Below are 18,658 nucleotides of genomic sequence, written 5' to 3'. Positions count from 1 at the left end.
GTCCAATAAAATGTGAAATTACGCAGCGTGCGTGCGTGCCTGACAGCGGACGCGCGGCGCAGAGAGCAGCAGCAGACAGACAGCGGAGTTGGTACGAACATCTTCGACTTCTCAATCCAAACCAAAAACACCTCGACCGCTTTTTAGCTGCCCTGCTCCACAGATATGCCTCGGACTCATTGGCTTTTGGTGGATTTACGTTGGATTTAGCGTCTGATCACTCCGGGAAAAGATGCCTAAATGTGAAGTAATCAGCGCAGGAGAAAGTGTGCCTTGTTTGGAGTCGAACGGGTCGTGTGCCACAACATAAAACTCGGAGCGCATCAAGGCCAGCAGCAGCCTGTAGCACCAGTTAGCTCATCGGCTAACGCTAACGTTACAGGTGTTTAGGCAGCAAATAACCAAACATAACTTGTAACTGTAGTTAGCTGGCAACAAGCTGAGCTCCCATGTCGTGACTTAACGTTGAACTTAATGTGCCTATTATAAGCTTTTTAGCAAGCGCCAAGTAGCAAGTATAACACTTAGCAACATTGTTATTAGCCATTAGCTTTTTAGTTAGCCGCTGTCCCGTGTTTACAGCAGCAGCAGGTTAGCCTCATTAGCCACCAAGCTAGCGAGTTAACTTTACAGCTACATGTGCTTTATTATTCGTTGTAGCTGATTTTTCGCAGTTTAACCCGACTCGACTCCGGACAGGTAGTGTGGTTTAGTGATACTCTTCATATTTGCAAACGAGACAGTTGGACTTTTTCCACCGTGCCTGCCCTGGACTGACCCACCCAAAAGGACTATCTATCCGGGGCCGATGCTGACAGTTCAGCCTGGATCACGGCAACGCCAGGAGCCGCTACAGCAATGCAGCCCCAGCAGATATACGACTTTTCAAGTGACGAGAACAGTCACAAATGGAGAGGCCTCTTCGTGCAAGCTTTACGGAAGGTAACACTGCGATTACTACTTCTCTCAAAGTCCCTAAACTGCCTTTCAAAACACGCTTTCCCATACTGGAGATTCAATGGTGTGAGAAATGGTTTCCTTACTAACCTTAACTTGTGTTGTAAGTTGCCAACTTAGTCTTAATAACAGCCAAAACCACAGCTTAAAAAAGTCATGTTATTGTTATTTATTTATTTTAGCAAAAAAAGGTAATGTAACCAGCAGTAAATGCCCTCGTTAAATGGATTTATTGGAAAGTATATCATATTATGTTGATCACTAAGGATTGCAGCAGTAATTTGTCAGTGTTGAAACTGCTGTCCTCATATTCAGTGGCTGTTGACGTGTCTACAGTGTGTTTATTCAGTAAGTCTCTCACCCAAGTTCCCCTTAATTACTTTTTTTTCCTCACAATGTTTTTGAAGAAGTTGTTCAGTTTGTACAGTGTCTTGATTTGTTGATAATGGTTCATAGTTTTGATGGTAAACAGGCCCACGTTAATAACTTGCAGGGTGCTGATGTTACCTCCAAGTTAAATACAAGTTAGCTGTCCTGGGACTGCTGGAAAGTTCTGTCAAACATCATTTGACGTATGTGTTGCTGCCAACCTCTTTTATTTGTTCCTCATTTGGTCTAACAGGAAAGATGTCTCATCCTTGCAGAGCAGAGATATTCTGCAGTTGTTTCATGATGCTTACATGCAAGTTTCCCTCCCCTTTTTTTCCAAAGAAATGCAACCTAGCCTAATTCTCATGAACCTAATTGAAACTTTCAGGACAGGAAACATTTTAATTTTAATGTCCTTGGTCAGCAGTACTTAACCGTATCAGTTCCTTTTTGACTGCCCCTTTCTTTCTCTTTTCTTGCATCATTTTGGCTTCTCCTTCTCATCACCAGGTTTATTTTCCGTTTTCTGACCTCCTCTAGCTTTCATACGTATTTGTAGTCAGACTTGCAAACTCATGACAGTCTGATGAAAACACAAACTTATCACAGCTCTTTCTGTTTCACCGTCAGCATTTTTGGCTTTCTGTTCCATTATGTTATATGCAAAGCCACAATGTTTAGATGCTGGAAGTTTCACAACACTCTGCATACTTCTCTCCTTTAAAATGGGTGTAAATCCACAAGGTCCTATCACGAGCCGTTGATATGTATACATCTCCTAATGTTACTGGAGCTCAAAATAGTTGCTAATAAGTTTTAAAGAGGGTCATTGACTGGTGTAGAAAAGCTGTGTTGTTGTGCAAAGTTGAGACAGGACATCTTTTGCCAATGGTTCCATACTGTTGGTGTACCTGTGCTGTGCTTCGAGTAACAGTAATGATGATGCAACGGTACATTAGGATGGCACAGTAATGATGCTCACCTTGGGGACTTGTAGCAGGTTTGAGTTCACCCAAACAACGGCAACTAGTTTTGACCTGCATATTGTAATCCAACCAGTTTACTGTTTAAATGTTTCTCTATTTGTGAAGCATCCCTTTTAACTTAAACACTAGAAAATGTCCATTTATCCCTGTTGAACACTATTTATCTTCCAGTTGTTGAACTCAAGACTAAGACCTAAACTAAGACTCCATGTGGTAGCCATATACTTTTAAATTACATACATTTATTACAGTAGAAACTTCTCAATATGTGAACTTATTGAAGTTCCTGAAATAGATGTACAAGTACTGCAGACCAGGTTTTTTTCCAAAGAATGAAGGATGCATGTCAGCATGCCAAAATAGATTTCTCAATATTAGAAATGCAAACTTACTGTGCTCTGTTTAACTCTTTGTTTAAAGTGCAGCTGATCAAGTGTCTAAGACTTCTGCTCTGAGATCAGTTATTGGCACACCCAATCTGCTCTTCCTTCCCTTTTGTAACTCAACTTTGTAAACTCAAAGTAACATTCAGACAATCAACGTCACTCCGAAAACCTTTTTATTTGGATATCCATTATCCATTATTGTTTAAAAAAAACTGTGCTTTGTCCATTTGGGCAACGAGACCCTAAACCTGGTAAGTCAAGAATGTTATCAAATTATGACAAAGACTTTTAAGGCGTTATTTTAGTAACACAAAGGGCCTACAGAGGTAACCTGCCATTGGAATGAAGTAGCCATGTAGCAGCATTGTGTTATAAATAAAACAACCCTTTTTTTCTGCCAGTTATCTGTAAAGATGGTGTGATGAATCAGTTGAAACTGAGCGAGCAGGTGATGGGCCGTGGTGCCGCCGTTTCATTGTCTCAACTTGTTACACAACTGCCGGAGGGAAAGCTTGTCAGAGATTGACGCAAGTGAGGTTTTGTGATGGTTTTGACAGACTGTGACTGGCTGTTTTTCACAGCTGTCCACCAGGGGCTGTGGGGGGAGGGGGGGGGTGTTCTTGTCAGAAGGAGGGTGAGGATGACTCCACCACTGAGAATGATTAAGATTATTGTTTAAAGGCACGAAAACCCGATGGATATACACTCGTCAGAGCGGGAGCAGGGAAGTAACTTTGTGATCAACCAGGGAGGTAGTTTAAGACGTGTCACCTGCAAAACTGCCTCATTAATGAGACCGACTTATCCAGTTACAACCCATATTTACATTTTACACATTGACGGATAATAGTTGGGCTGAAATGATTAGGTGAATTACAGAAAATGAATCACTGAATATTTGATAATAAGTCTTAAGTAGTAAGTAAACGATTATGAAAGCAATCATTAGTTGCAGGCCTGGATATTAGTATGTAAGCACTGTGAGCACTGGGATCCCTTAACATGTAAGACATGTGAGCTAACCTGCACAGCTGAAATGATGAGGTGCCTGGTAAATGTGTGAAGCACCTGAGATTTAAAGTTCTTGCTTTATGTTTATGTTTAAACTGTTAAGATGCCGCAACGTCCCAGTTTGGCCGTTACCTGTAATCTCTCCACTAGATCTAATAATGGCAAGAAAGAAATAATAATTTGAGAAAAGTTTAGTGTCCACATGGAAAAGAAGAAAGGCTTTTATAATGTGAACAGTAAAAAGAAAAAAAAAGTATGCTAAAGGTTACAGCATAAAGCTTGTAGTTCACACACACACACCACACACAGAGACACACACAGACACACGCGCAGCGGTCTGTGTTTCTGTCTGTGTCGTTGACATTTCGTCATGGAGGAGTTCAATTTTTTGTCTCCTAGCTGCGTCTGCGTGTCCCGGCTATTCTGGATCACTGCGGCTCGTGCCTGGTGCTATGCAGGAGCGTCATTTAGCCTCTGACATGCCGGCGTTGATAATAACTGTGCATTCTTCAGGTCTGCTGTTTCACTGGCATAGAGAGAAAGGCCAGAGCTTTGCTGGGTACAGTTTCATTCTAGTGCCATGTTGTTAACGCAGCGCGATGCTGCTGAGTTCACAGGGCTTCACATGCCAACGTTTGAAGCTGTGATTGGTCAGGTTACAAGCATTCTTTGTTGTTTGCGTGGGTCTTCAGAATCTGAGTTGTTGCTTCAAATTCACTTGAATTCTTCACTAACGGTCAAAACTAAAAACTTTTTTTTTTGTCCGCTGGTTTTGCCACAACTTTCATCCAGGCTAGACAGAGCAGTTGTCACTTCAGAATCAGACAGATTGTCTTGTTACAAGCCTCCACTCTGACGCTTTTACTGTATTTGACATTTAGAAAGTGCCTGTACCAGAAACCGGTCTCGCCATATCATAAATGTTTATTTGTGTGTCAGTTTATTTTTATCACCTCATATCTATCTCATCTTTGATTTATTGTCAAGCTGGATAATGAAACCTTCCGTTTAAGGGAGTGACTTACCTAGTGACCTGAAGCAACTCTATGGTATGCTAACCTGGCAAATTATACACTAAAAGAAGTTACATTTGGGGTGTTCACAGACTGCTGCCCCAATCAAATACCAGAATTGTAACTCGATATGTTCTTTTAATAGCATCCCTGTAAGAAAAAGGAGGTTCAATATAGCTTACAAGGTCTTCAAAAAAGAAGTGAACACATTATACTTACAAGTGTGAATTTATATATGCAGCTTACAACTAATTGAATCCTGCTACCTGCTTTTAGAGCTGATTCAGGTATTTTTTGAATGTATTTTGTGTGTGTGCAGTTGTAGACTCGCAGACTTGTTTATTTATTTAAGGCATCTTATACCTTTTTATTACCACAGTGACAGTAGAGAGGTGACAGGAAATGAGGGGATTGAGACATGAGGAATGATTTATTGCAACAAAGGTCCCGTGCTGGACTTGAACTGAGGACGTTGCCGTTCATGGTCTGTGCCTTAAAGTGCCCATATTATTAAAAAGAATCACTTTTTCTGGGATTTGGGGTGTTATTTAGTGTCTCTTGTGCTTTCACACGTATACAAACTTGGGAAAAAAGTGTCCATGCTGTTTTGAGTAATATACACAGGTTTCTGAATGTCCTCTGCCTTCAGTCTAGCCGAGACGAAGTGGCTAACCGTGGCGCATGCTAGCGCTAGCATGCTATCTCGTTCTCAATGTCAAAACGCTGCTACAACACGCACTAGTTGACCATAATCTCCAAAAGAACTACTTCCTGTCCCTGTTCTGCAGGTATTCCACAAGTGTCCCTGGTCTAGAAGAAGTCTCCCAGCTAATCCTGCCTTGTACTGGCCAAAGTTGGAGAAAGAGTTATCTAGCTGATGGGATCTTAGCTAGCGACTGAGCATGTGCAGCTCCTAACAAAGCTGGTATGAAAGTGAGATGTTTCACTCTGTAGCTAAAACAGAGACCTAAACACACAGGGGGAAAACAGGATCTGCAGCAATGTGCAATTTAACAAAATAATTGTGTGTTTTTTTTTTTAAACTGAAACCATGTAAAGCTATTCTGGTACAACCTCAAAATACAATAATGAACCTGAAAATGAGCAGAATATGGGCGCTTTAACCTAAAGAACTATTTCACCTTTTAATTCTTGTCATGGTCAGAGGACATGCACAGTGATCTGCAGGGACAAAGGTTGAGCATAAACAAGGATCAAATACTGTATATGCAGTACTCACCTCAGAAATCAATGGCCAGTTTGACCATTGATGCCATTTTATGAATATAATATTTGGTGCTCGGCGAATGTTAATTTCTGCCCTTATGAACTCTGAGTATGTGGATGTGTTTTTTTGGCTTTGCTGCAAAAACGTAAGGAATAAAAGCACACAGGAAAAGAAATAGAACATTAGACCTCCACCCTCTGCAGTATCACCTTTTTAATTAAAGTTGATAAACATATTGCAGAGCAAGTGACATAAGCGGCTCCCCATCGGCCTCATGCAGCCAGTGTCATGTCTTTCAGATGAGCTTTGTGTGTTGATGGGACAGGATGTTCCTGGTAACAGGTTGCACTTCCTGTGCACCAGCCCCGAGCCGTCCACATAGTCGGGCTGATTAACACACATGTTCTCCACCCTTCCCAGAATATTGAATCAAGTCTATGAACACCAGTTTGTCCTCATACGGGGTTCAGGCGGAGGATGGGTGGATGCAGGCAGTCAAGGGTCACTGGGTCGGGTCAGACTCGGGTCACGGCGAGGCCACATGCTGTCGACGGCAAGTCTGCACGTCCACTAGCCTGATAATGTGAATGTAAGGAGGGCTAGCTAAATGTCAGGTGTGTGTGTGTGTGGTTGTGTGTGGCTGTGTGTGTGTGTGTGGTTGTGAATTTATATTTCCTTATGTGCATGTGTGTTTGTTTGTCATCTACAGTATGTCTTGGCACATTTGCTTCTATTTGTGTTGGTCCAAAGGATTACCTTTGTTTATGTGTCTTTGTGTGTGTCTTTGTGTGTGTGTCTTTGTGTGTGTGTGTGTGTTGTTTATGTCTGAAACGATGCGTCTTTTGTGTGTAGATCTGTGTTTTTAATGTGTGTGTGCCTGTTGTCTCAGAGTTGATCTCCGGCCTGTGGTTCCCCAGACAGTCTGGTTGTAATGGCAGATGATGTCATGGCATGAATCACAAACAGTGACACATGCTTGGGTATAATAACAAGCCCTACCCCCACCTCTACAACAAACACACACACATACACACACACACAAGCCACATTACCTGCAACCTGAGCCTGATGCAGCCCCATATACACAGCCAGGAGAATAATCAATTGAATTAGAAATGTTAACCCTGTATTGACACCGTTAGGCCTCTATTATTACCTCCAACTTTTCTGGTCTTTTGCCACCAGCACACACAACAACACCTGATCCCTATGTGTTTGTGTTACAGTTGAGATGTGCATGATTTTTCTTTTTTACTATAGTGCAAGCTGAATAAAAAGGGGACCTGCATCATGGCAGATCATTCTGAACTACTACTGTCATGTTTTATGTGCATCAACTCCTTGCTACATTTCACGACTAACACTTTTGATGATGGCGCACTTTCGAGGTAATCCAATCTTCTTTTGAGGTTAAATGTCAGTGGTTTGGAGATTTGGAGAAATGCTGTGTGTACTTTTTCCACTTTCAGAGTATTTCCTCTTAACTTTCACTTGTGTGCTACACAGTCTGCTCCATTGTTTTCTGTCAGATCTCATTACTTCAGCATGTTGTGGCAGAGTATGTTCACAATGTTAGCTTCCAGATACTGTGTGGATATACATTATGTAACAAACGCAGTTATATTCATGTAATAGTAGGTATTTCATAATCCGGGTCTGTACAGACGCTGTTATGTGAGGGCGCCACCAGTTTAAAAAAAGGGTTTTATAAACATGCTTAAAAATTGCACGAAAACCCTATTTTTTGCAGATTGTCTGTCTGTCTGTCTGTTCCCCATGCATATCTAGGAATGGTGAAGGGTATGTGAGGATGTGGGGGGGGGGGGTTATTTTAATTCCAAAGGCCAAGGGAACTTTATCAGGATGCATAGTATCCTGATCCATGTAATAACTGGCCTTTTAATAATAAAAATCTTCCTGCCTCTATGGGAATTTAACACAGGGGGGTGTATACTCATGCCCCCTGTATTTTAAGGAAGAACATTTATTTATTTACAATACATTATTCATTCACAAAGCAAATTGACCTTAAAAGGTTGGATTTTCCTAAATATTTTTTAATTAAGGCATTAACATCCATTTCCAAAAGATGTTTTTTTTTTATTTATTCCTCTTTTTAATCAACTATAGCATGGGTGTGTAGACTTATTCAAGCCACTGCACCTAGACAAACAACCACTACAAACAAATCTGCAGATTTATTGGTAATAGAATAATTATAAGTTGCAGCTCTGTATTAAATTCTCACATTTAAAAGGCTATAATTAAGCTGACTTAACGATTAAACAATTTACAAATGGTTATCAGCAGAGCACAACTTTATGATGCTGCAGTGGTGGTGCAGAGCTGTTGGTCCTTTTCTTTTTTTTCTTCTTTTTTTTGAAGGAAAAGCCTGTGTGTTATTTCACTGACAGTGGCATTTAGTACATTCATTCATGGTTCAGTTTTTTGCTTTTACTGTAAGATGCTGATGATAAAACATTATCCAGTTGGATCTTTTCCCCTGGTAGTTCCATGTCAGCATGTGAATCCTGGTTTCCCCTCGCCTGGCTCTGGCTCTGCTCCCGTCTGTGTGCAGTGTAAGCCTGCTGCTGCTACTACTGCTGCCTCCTTGTACACGCACATCAATACCTCTCAGTCAGCTGCTATGATCTGCTCGCCCCCAGGGGGCTTCGCTCTGTGTGGGTAGAGAAGAAGCCAGGAGGGGAGGGGAAGCTGGACGCATATATGGATGGGGGGAAAGAAAGAGTTAGCAAGCGCTGGGACTTCCTGTATGCTAGCCTTTCCCTTCTTAATGGAGCTGACCCATGAAACTGAACACCTAACATGGCACAGGAGGATGTGCATGAAGGCTTTACACATGACTGAGATACATTTTAGTATTACATTCAGTATTAATAAACCTGAAGATACTAAATTCACAATTAGGGGGCAGTGACAATATATAATAATAATAATAATAACAATAATAATAATACATTTTATTTAAAGGCGCCTTTCTTGGTACTCAAGGACGCAGCACAGGGAATTCATATATTAAAAACAGCAAAACAAATACTATACAACAGCAAAGCAAATACTATACAGCAAAACAAAACAAATACTATACAACAGCAAAACAAATACTATACAACAGCAAAACAAATACTATACAACAGCAAAACAAATACTATACAACAGCAAAACAAATACTATACAACAGCAAAACAAATACTATACAACAGCAAAACAAATACTATACAACGCAAACAACTTACCAGCAAACAAAATACTATACAAAACAAAACAAATACTATACAACAGCAAAACAAATACTATACAACAGCAAAACAATACTATACAACAGCAAACAAATACTATACAACAGCAAACAAATACTATACAACAGCAAACAAATACTATACAGCAAAACAAAACAAATACTATACAACAGCAAAACAATACTATACAACAGCAAACAAATACTATACCAGCAAAACAAACAAATACTATACAACAGCAAAACAAATACTATACAACAGCAAAACAAATACTATACAACAGCAAAACAAATACTATACAACAGCAAAACAAATACTATACAACAGCAAAACAAATACTATACAACAGCAAAAGAATACAACACAGCAAAACAAATACTATACAACGCAAAACAATACTATACAACAGCAAAACAATACTATACAGCAAAACAAAAAATACTATACAACAGCAAAACAAATACTATACAACAGCAAACAAATACTATACAACAGCAAAACAAATACTATACAACAGCAAAACAAATACTATACAACAGCAAAACAAATACTATACAACAGCAAAACAAATACTATACAACAGCAAAACACACAAACAAATACTATACAACAGCAAAACAATACTATACAAAACAAAAAAATACTATACAACAGCAAAACAAATACTATACAACAGCAAAACAAATACTATACAACAGCAAAACAAATACTATACAACAGCAAAACAAATACTATCAACAGCAAAACAAAACAAATACTATACAACAGCAAAACAAAACAATAAAAATACAACAGCAAAACAATACTATACGAAACAAAAGAAATACTATACAACAGCAAAAAAATACTATACACAGCAAAACAAATACTATACAAAACAGCAAAAACAAATACTATACAACAGCAAAACAAAACAAATACAAACACACAAACCAATACTATACAGCAAAACAAAAAACTATACACAGCAAAAAAAATACTATACAACAGCAAAACAAATACTATACAACAGCAAAAAATACTATACAACAGCAAAACAAATACTATACAACAGTAAAAGAATACTATACAACAGCAAAACAAATACTATACAACAGCAAAAACAAATACTATCAACAGCAAAACAAATACTATACAACAGCAAAACAAATATTTAACAACAGCAAAACAAAACTAATACTATACAACAGCAAAACAAAACTATACTATACAACAGCAAACTAATACTATACAACAGCAAAACTAATACTATACACAGCAAAAAATATATGCCATGAGACAATAAAAATAAATACAACTGTGTCTACTATGAGAGATATAGAACTGTAAGCAACGATTTTCATTATCGATTTAATCTGCCTATTGTTCCCTCACCTAATAGATTCATCTTTAAATGTTAGAAAACTGTGAAATATGCCATATCCAAGTTTCCTATCAAATGTAAACGACAAAAGCTGCAAATCTCCATATTTAAGCTAGAACCAGCAAATCTTTGGCATTCTTGCTTGAAAAATTACCATAACAAAAATTACCATAATAATTATTACTATCCCTTTAAAATATCTGGGAGTATTTAACCATTGTGGATAGTCTGTCAAATCAATGACCAAGGTTTTTAGGATGATTATTCTTTTTTGGGATGTAATGGTGCTCTCTGATGTGTTGGGTATCGACTTTGCCCAAAACTTACATCTCATTGTTTATTTATTATCAACTTCTCCATTGAATTTTCCAAGAACTAGAAGATATACATTGATATTGTGATATGACATATGTATACTTGTAATGTAATCAGAGCTGAAACAAATGCTTAATTAGTCAAATAGTTGATTGGCAGAGATTTTATCAAACAATTTTGAATAATAAGTTACTGTTTTCAAGCAAAACATTTAACTTAATAAATAAATGGGGGCTTTTTGATAGCCATCTTTCAGTTTTTTGACATTTCATACACTAATTGAGGAAATAATTCAGATTACTGAAAAGAATCAATTGCATCTCAAATTGTCACAGAATATACTGTATATATGTTTTTTGTGATCAAATATTTTTATTTAAGAATATTTAATCCATATTATCCACCAAATTTACAATGTTATAGAACAGAATAGTAGCAACCCCCTACATTTGAGTGAATATTTGGTATTTGCTTGAGAAATGAGGCAAACAATTAATGGATTATCAAAGTTTATTTTCTGTTGACTGAATAATTGATTCATCAGTTGATTGGTTCGTCATTTTCGCACTAGCCTTTGCTACTTTCCACCAGGAGGAAAGCTCATTTTGCCGTGCATAATGGCTGATCATGTTGACATTTACACCAAATTCCTTATTGAATCTGTTGTCTTGAGCATGTTTTAGTTGGTGCCCATTTAGGGCGTTTTCACACCTACCTCATTTGGTCCGGTCTTTCGGACTTGTCAGTTTGGTCCGACCAAAAATTGCAGGTGAGAAAGATGCGATCGTACGTGGTAATTGTACAACGCGCCATAGGTATGTCATGGAAAATTCTTTGTAATGTAATGAAAACACAAGCACTGGTTCGTACCTTGGTCCGGACTTTTAGGTGTGAAAACGCCATTAAAGTAAAGAGGGAGGGTGTTTTGAATTCACCTACCATAGTGCTTCTGCAAGTGAAAAGTTGTTTTTCCTTCCGCGAGGAAAAACTGTGTCCCTTGTCTCTGATGTTTTGGGTGCTTTTCAAATGCAGGAGTTCCCCTGCTATTTTCCCACTCACTCTGCTTGCGCTTACTTCTGGGCCCGTAGACAACTACATTAGACCATGTTGCATCCATCACCCATCAAGTTTCAGCGGAACTGTAAATACTCTGAGCAGCAGTCATACCTGCTCATGGCCCCGCTCTGCTTTCAGTCCTCAACTTACATGTCGTCATCTAGCACAACAGACAGTTTCACTGGAAGCAGTTCGCTCATACCAGAGAACTCCGAGTCGGTCAATAAAATGTATTATTAAATGCTTTCTATGAAGGTGTATTTTCCCTAGCTCATTTACTATCCAAGCAGCTACCGTATGTCATTATCGTATTTATTTTCTTGAGTAATCGTTTGGTCTGGAATATAGTGAAAAATGCCCATTACAATATCCAGACCAAAGCGACATGTTTAAATATCTTTTGTCCAACCAACAGTCAAAAATCCAAGAATATTCCGTTATTCGTATAAGACTAAGAAAAAGATGAAATATTTACATGTGAGGAGTTTAAACCACTACAGGTGTCACTTTTACAAAAAAGATTTACATGATTGTGTGTCAGAATTGTTGCAGCATAATATAAATCCAATATATTCCGTTTATTAGCATAGAAAATGAAGAAATCTGGAAAATATAGACATTTTGAGAAGCTTGTTGCTTGTGTATTCTTGTTTGAAAATTTAACTTAAACAATTAGTTGTCAAAATTGTAGCTGTAGCTAATTGACAAATAGTTTCAAAGTGCAGACTGTCCTGTATTTTAGTACACCAATACAATCCAGCAGCTTATTTTGGTACCAGTATAAGTGTTTGAAATTCCCTTTTCTGTTATGTTTTTTTATTCAAATGACATTCAGATTTGTGTATCCCCATCGGGACATTGTTTGAGTTAGATGACACTTGTTGGATGTGGGCCTCTCAGAAACGGGCAAACTATTCTGTGAATGGAGTCCGGGGAAACCCCCGTAGTTTCAGTGTAGTGACTCACAGCTCCTGGTGTCCTGTGGAATTTGGTCAAGTGCCTATTTGCGGTCGTGAAGATATCTCATAGCTTACTTCTGCTTTGATATATCATTTTTTCCCATGTAGAGTTGATACTTGTGGTTTATTTATAACTGTTAGGTCTTGTGAGTGTGCATCAAAACAGAAATGACATACAGAAACATAAACAAGGCCAAAGCTGGGTCTTCAGATTTTCCAACTCCTCTTTTTTTTTTCTTTTTTAAGAAGCATCTGAATGTAATTATTGGATCAGAATTTGAATCCAAACCAGATCTAGGGGAGCTGGGGTTCTTTTATATAATCTCCTAAATGACAATGTCACCTTCAAATTCAACAAATGAACTTAAACTTGAGGCCGAGGGGACATCCTGCCTGTCGCTGCATCTCTGTTAAGTCAGAGCACAAGAATGCATGAAGCTTGATCTGCGTTGACCTTTTAACTCTCTTCTCACATTCCTTAATCCGAGGACAATGTTGTGTCATCATAATACCCCACTTTACTATATGCCAGGGTAATTCCATCACTAGCATGTGAACAGGCATGGCTTTTGTGAGGCGAGAGTAAATGTTGAGCTGTCTTTCTATCCAACTCTCTTCTGTGTCGTCCCCCCCCCCCCCCTCTGCTTTGGGTGCCATAATAGTATCTCAACTGACAGCATTCCTGCAAGAGGGCACGGCCCAAATGACTACAACTTTTGGGGGGGGGGGGGGTTCTTCTCTTTCCACTTGTAGACCTGATGAAACCACACCTTCTTGGCTGTCTGCACCTAAAACCACACCTTCTGGCTGGCTGGTTCCACCCTCAGGATTCCCACTCCTGAGAAAGCCTGGATGACTTTTTCCTCTTTTTTTTTTTTATAGAGATGTTATTTGTTTTAGATTTATTGTTTAGCAGCAGTTTGAGGCTGAATAATTGCCTTGATGGAGAGTGGGTTTGTCTGTTTTATGCTGCTAAATCTTACACCAACATTATGATGGATTGGTGTGCTTTGGCCCAAAGTGACACGTCTTGTATACTTCATGTTACTGAATGAACAAGCATTTCATTGGTTTCATATGTTTTTGATTGGTTTCCTACATTCCAGGCAACCATTTTTACTCATTTTTTTTCAATGCAGTAAAAAATAATTAACATCCATACCTGATACTTGCTTGAACATTTAGTTGACTTTAAATTATTTATTTGATTTTATGTTACTAGGGACAGTTTTGAAAATTCTGCCTTGGTGGTGCATTCAAGGACACACTAATATCCCAAAAATCTCCACAGTCAGCTGCTAAAGAGCTTTGCATTCATGAATTGTGTTGTTGGGTTAACCTTTACAATGTCAAAGTGTGAATTTGGTTTATTTCTGTCTTGAAAGTCACAGTGAAACACAGTTAAAGCTTGTTCCGTGATCTAATGTATTTCCCAGTGAAAGGTTATATGTGGGCAGAAGATAGTTACGAGAGGGATCCATATTTGATGAGATTGCTCAAAAGTTAAACATTTTACAAACACAAAGTTACCAAAGTGCTGCACAGAAAACTCAAACATACAAAACAATTAATGTAAAATATTGTAAAAACAAAATAAGAGCATCGGGTTTAAAAAAATAAAACATAGATAAAATGAATAAATACTAAAATACAGTAAAACAATAAGAGACATCAGAGGACCACACAACTCACATGGAGTTAAAAGCCAAAGAATAAAAATGTGTCTTAAGAGACTTAAAACACTGTATTTATTAAATACAGTGCAATATGGCGCTGTAGAAGACCCCACCACACTTTGATAAGGAGTTGCGGGAAGGGGAAGAAATCCATCAAATCAATTTAAACCACATTCTTTGAAAATGTAAACCAGTTTTTACCAGCCGACATCAAACACACCGCTCCTACTATATCTCTGCTACCTACAGCAACCTAAAAGCTAATATTAAAGAGCAGTTTTATATGATTGAAGGGGTTAACTTAGTTAGCTAAATCATGTGATTTGATTAATATATGTATATCCCCCAAGTTTTACGTTTTTTTTTTAAATTCTAAAATGTATATAACCAGAGATCAATTAACACTACACACATAATTAGATGTCTGAGCTTTCTTCCCCCTGTATTGTGTATTGCCAAGTAATAATAATGTAAAATTGACACACAAGTGACCAAATGTTCACTGTGATGTATTGCTTAAATCAAGCAAGTTGAATGCTTCTGCCAGTTGAATTTCACACTGTTGTTAAAGAAATGGAAAAACACTTATTGATTGTATACTTTGGAAAGTTACCACGAAAATGACGTGTAATTTGTATTTAATGGGCTGAAGCATGCAGAAACCACCAATATGACCCTTTTAAAACAAGGAGGAGGTGTTTGTCTTCAGTCAGTCATTGTCTGTACTTGCTGTCTTGACGTCATAAAATGTGACCTGAGCCTTAGTGAGGTGCATCATGCCAGGTGTTACGATCAGTTTAACATATTATAGTTTCAGTTAACGTATCATGTGGACGGTGCAGAAGAAAGTGATTGTCCTTCTCTTACAGTAGCTAATGAAAATCAATCCTTTATCGGTTTTTAAGTTACAGGATGCTCTTTCAACCATCTTGCTGTATCTGTCACTCATGTCTCTTTGTATACGTTGTTTCGAACATTCAGGTACAGAAGCAGGTCCACCCAAACCTCATGGCAAAGGAGGACGCCCTGCAGCACATCGAGGAGCTGATCCTACAGCTGCTCAACATGCTGTGTGTGGCCCAACCTCGCTCCGTGCAGGACGTGGAGGTCGGGCACTCTATGGAGCATCTTAATATGAATTCAGAATATGTTTAAAATTGACAAAATGCCGTTAGTAAACATGTGATACCACAGCAGCATTCCACATAACCAAATGAATACTTGCAGCTTTCAACCATCTTAATGCTTCCAAATTCATCAAGTGTTAAATGAGTAATTTCCTCTTATTCCAGGAACGCGTCCAGAAAACCTTTCCCCACCCGATAGATAAGTGGGCAATTGCCGACGCCCAGTCAGCTATTGAGAAACGCAAGAGGAGAAACCCCTTACTTCTCCCCGTGGACAAGATACACCCACTGCTTAAGGTAAAGACTCCTGAAGACCCCAACAAAGCTTTATAATGCCAAAATGATGTTTTGTTTAAAAATAAATAAAAGAATTTGGGGAAAATAAAGTATGTAAGTATTTTGATTGAAAGGCATGCTTCATTCTTGATTGTAGCAGTGTTCCTATAAGACGTAGTCAACTCTGACGCAAGTGCCAGAAACTTAGGACTGTTGCTGGGAAATATTTGTGATTAAATTTAGCTTACTGTTTTGACAGCTTGGTTAAGACTAATTGAGTTGCCCTGAACTGATCTGGCCCTTCATGCAGGTTCAGACAAACCATTAAGAATCATTTTTGAACCCATGTGTAATACTTAACATGTTTTTATTCTGCTTCATTTTATTTATTTTTTTCTTCAACAGGAGGTTTTGGGCTATAAAGTGGACTACCATGTTTCCCTGTACATCGTGGCCGTGCTTGAATACATATCGGCAGACATACTGAAACTGGCGGGCAACTATGTTGGCAACATTAGGCACTATGAAATCAGCCAGCAGGACATAAAAGTGTCCATGTGTGCAGACAAGGTGAGAATTTGGAAAAAAGCTGACACCTGTGTACAGCACCCAGTTTTATGGATGCAGGTTATGGGCATTTTAAAATCGTCGTAGAAGACAATTGCTTTGACTCTGATTGGTCGATGGTTTCTGCTGTTTCCAGGTGCTGATGGACATGTTTGACCAGGAGGAGGACATCGGCTTGATGTCCCAGTGCACAGAGGAGCCGTCGTCCTCTGGGGAGCTCACGTACGACGACCTGGTGAGGCTTGAAATCGCAGAAGAGCGGCAGTACCTGCGAGAGCTCGACCTCATCATTAAAGTGTTCCGCCAGCACTTCCTGTCCAACCCCAAAATCTTCACGCCTCAGGTAAGGAAGATTTGCACAGTTAATTAACTGTCAGAATTGCAATGTTGTTTATTTCTCGATTTGGATTTAAAGGAGGAATTGTTTCACGTTTGGCACTCATGTAGACATGCTGGTGTGCTGAATCACTGATCAAAATACTTGGAATAGAGTAACCTCTAAGCAATATCATCTTAATTTCACATATTTGTTTTCCTTGTGCTGAAAAGGGGTTACATCACAGAAGTTATTTTGTAAAACACAAATGCCAGAGTATAAGGTCTTCTTTATCATTGGTGTGTGGGTTGTTGTTGTGTGTTGTGTGTGTGTGTGTGTGTGTGTGTGTGCGTGTGCGTGTGCGTGTGCGGCGTGCGCACCTTATTAAGTGTGTCAGTGTGTTTTAATTTGAAGGCCGAGGTAGGCCTTTACTGTGAAACAACCACAAGAACTGGTGACAATGGTAGCAACGTTAGCTAACAAAAGCTTGACTTGTCACACTGTGAAGTTTATCCTAAAAAAAAAAAAAAAAAAGATCGTCACCTCTCTGATAAAAGCTTAAAAACAATGAACATTTCACAGCTGCTCATCGCTGTGCATAAGAAAAGTGTATCACAACAACTCTGGATGTTGCGTGTAGAATAATGGCAGTGCTAGAATGCTAGTATTAGATTAAAAATGAATAAAAACAAAAATCAATAACCCCTTGTATGATGACCCACCATCATTCCCTAATGGATTTATTCACCTAAAGGTTTAGATACTAATAAAAGGTTAAAAGACATACTCCAACTCTTGTGCTGGATTCAGTAACTGTTGCCAGCTCACTCAAAAGCCAGCTTATAAACAACATGTCAAGTTTCCAACTAACTGTATTTACAAAGCAATTTCAGTCAAATCCAGCGTAAGAACATTTACAGATTTGAGCTGAAACCCTGTAATCGGCTAACTGGTAATCGGCATCAGGAACGACTTTAAAATACCCAAACAATGTGTTAGTGTTTGTTGATTGTCAAGTAAACCTGAAGTAGAGACGGCCTGACCGTTGTATTTTGCCTCTTCCCGTTCAAGTCTGAATATTGCTTGGACACAACTGAAACTTCTCAGTTGTGGGCTCTTCCAACCCGCAAACAGGACAAATGCCAAATTATTTTCATGTTATCTAAGATTAAAGACATTTGTTTTTTCTGATGGATGGCAAGACAGTCGGAGCGATTATCCTGTATTCAGAAGGTCACATGCTCAGGTCTTTAAACAGCCAATATGCCCATACCTGATTAAAAAAGCTCCCAACTATTTTGTACCATCTCCTGTGGCACCACCCGTGCTCTCTGAACCATCCAGTAAATAGACATTCATATCTGTCTCAGAGGGATAACCAAAGAAACAAATTGCTAATTACATTGTGTCTAATATGGCAATTAAGCGCTCCAAATTTCCTGAAAAATAGAAAAAAAAAAGTATGGGTAAGGATTTGAACAGTGGGCCTATGGGTTGAAAAAGAAGTGAATGGAAAGTTGAGTTTAATGGGTCGCTGTGGCTTTGTATATTTTGGGTTGGGTAATTTGTGGTATCATTTGGGTGAGGAGGATAAACCTTTGTGAGGCCCAGTGGAATGCAGAACATGTAATTATGTTGAGACAGGAACAACATCTGCAGCCTTCGCCAAAATAACCTCAATTATGTCTGTTGAAACGCAGCACAATCTGAAATTACTTGGGAGATGTCAGGAAAGTGTTACGGTCAAATAATGACAGGACTGAACTTCTATTCAGACTTTAGCAGCCAATAAT

The 18,658-nt window shown here is 38.7% G+C and overlaps 1 protein-coding gene across 3 annotated transcripts in view; it reads left to right on the top strand.

Annotated features, from left to right (window-relative positions):
* Positions 1–51: 51 nt before the first annotated feature.
* The window catches only part of sos2 (son of sevenless homolog 2 (Drosophila)), a 39,442-nt gene continuing 20,835 nt past the window's right edge, over positions 52–18,658 (top strand). For all 3 annotated transcript variants that reach the window (XM_032499696.1, XM_032499697.1, XM_032499695.1), the window contains exons 1-5: positions 52–942; positions 15,561–15,686; positions 15,872–16,003; positions 16,388–16,552; positions 16,686–16,892. In XM_032499696.1, coding sequence (XP_032355587.1) covers positions 859–942; positions 15,561–15,686; positions 15,872–16,003; positions 16,388–16,552; positions 16,686–16,892 — 714 coding nt within the window. In that variant the 5' untranslated portion in view covers positions 52–858. The remainder of the gene's footprint in view (positions 943–15,560; positions 15,687–15,871; positions 16,004–16,387; positions 16,553–16,685; positions 16,893–18,658) is intronic.

Source organism: Etheostoma spectabile, chromosome 20 (assembly GCF_008692095.1).
Source record: "Etheostoma spectabile isolate EspeVRDwgs_2016 chromosome 20, UIUC_Espe_1.0, whole genome shotgun sequence".
In the NCBI taxonomy this organism is placed as follows: Eukaryota; Metazoa; Chordata; class Actinopteri; order Perciformes; family Percidae; genus Etheostoma; species Etheostoma spectabile.
Note: the sequence above shows the minus strand (reverse complement) of the source record. Positions and strands in the feature narration are given on the sequence as shown.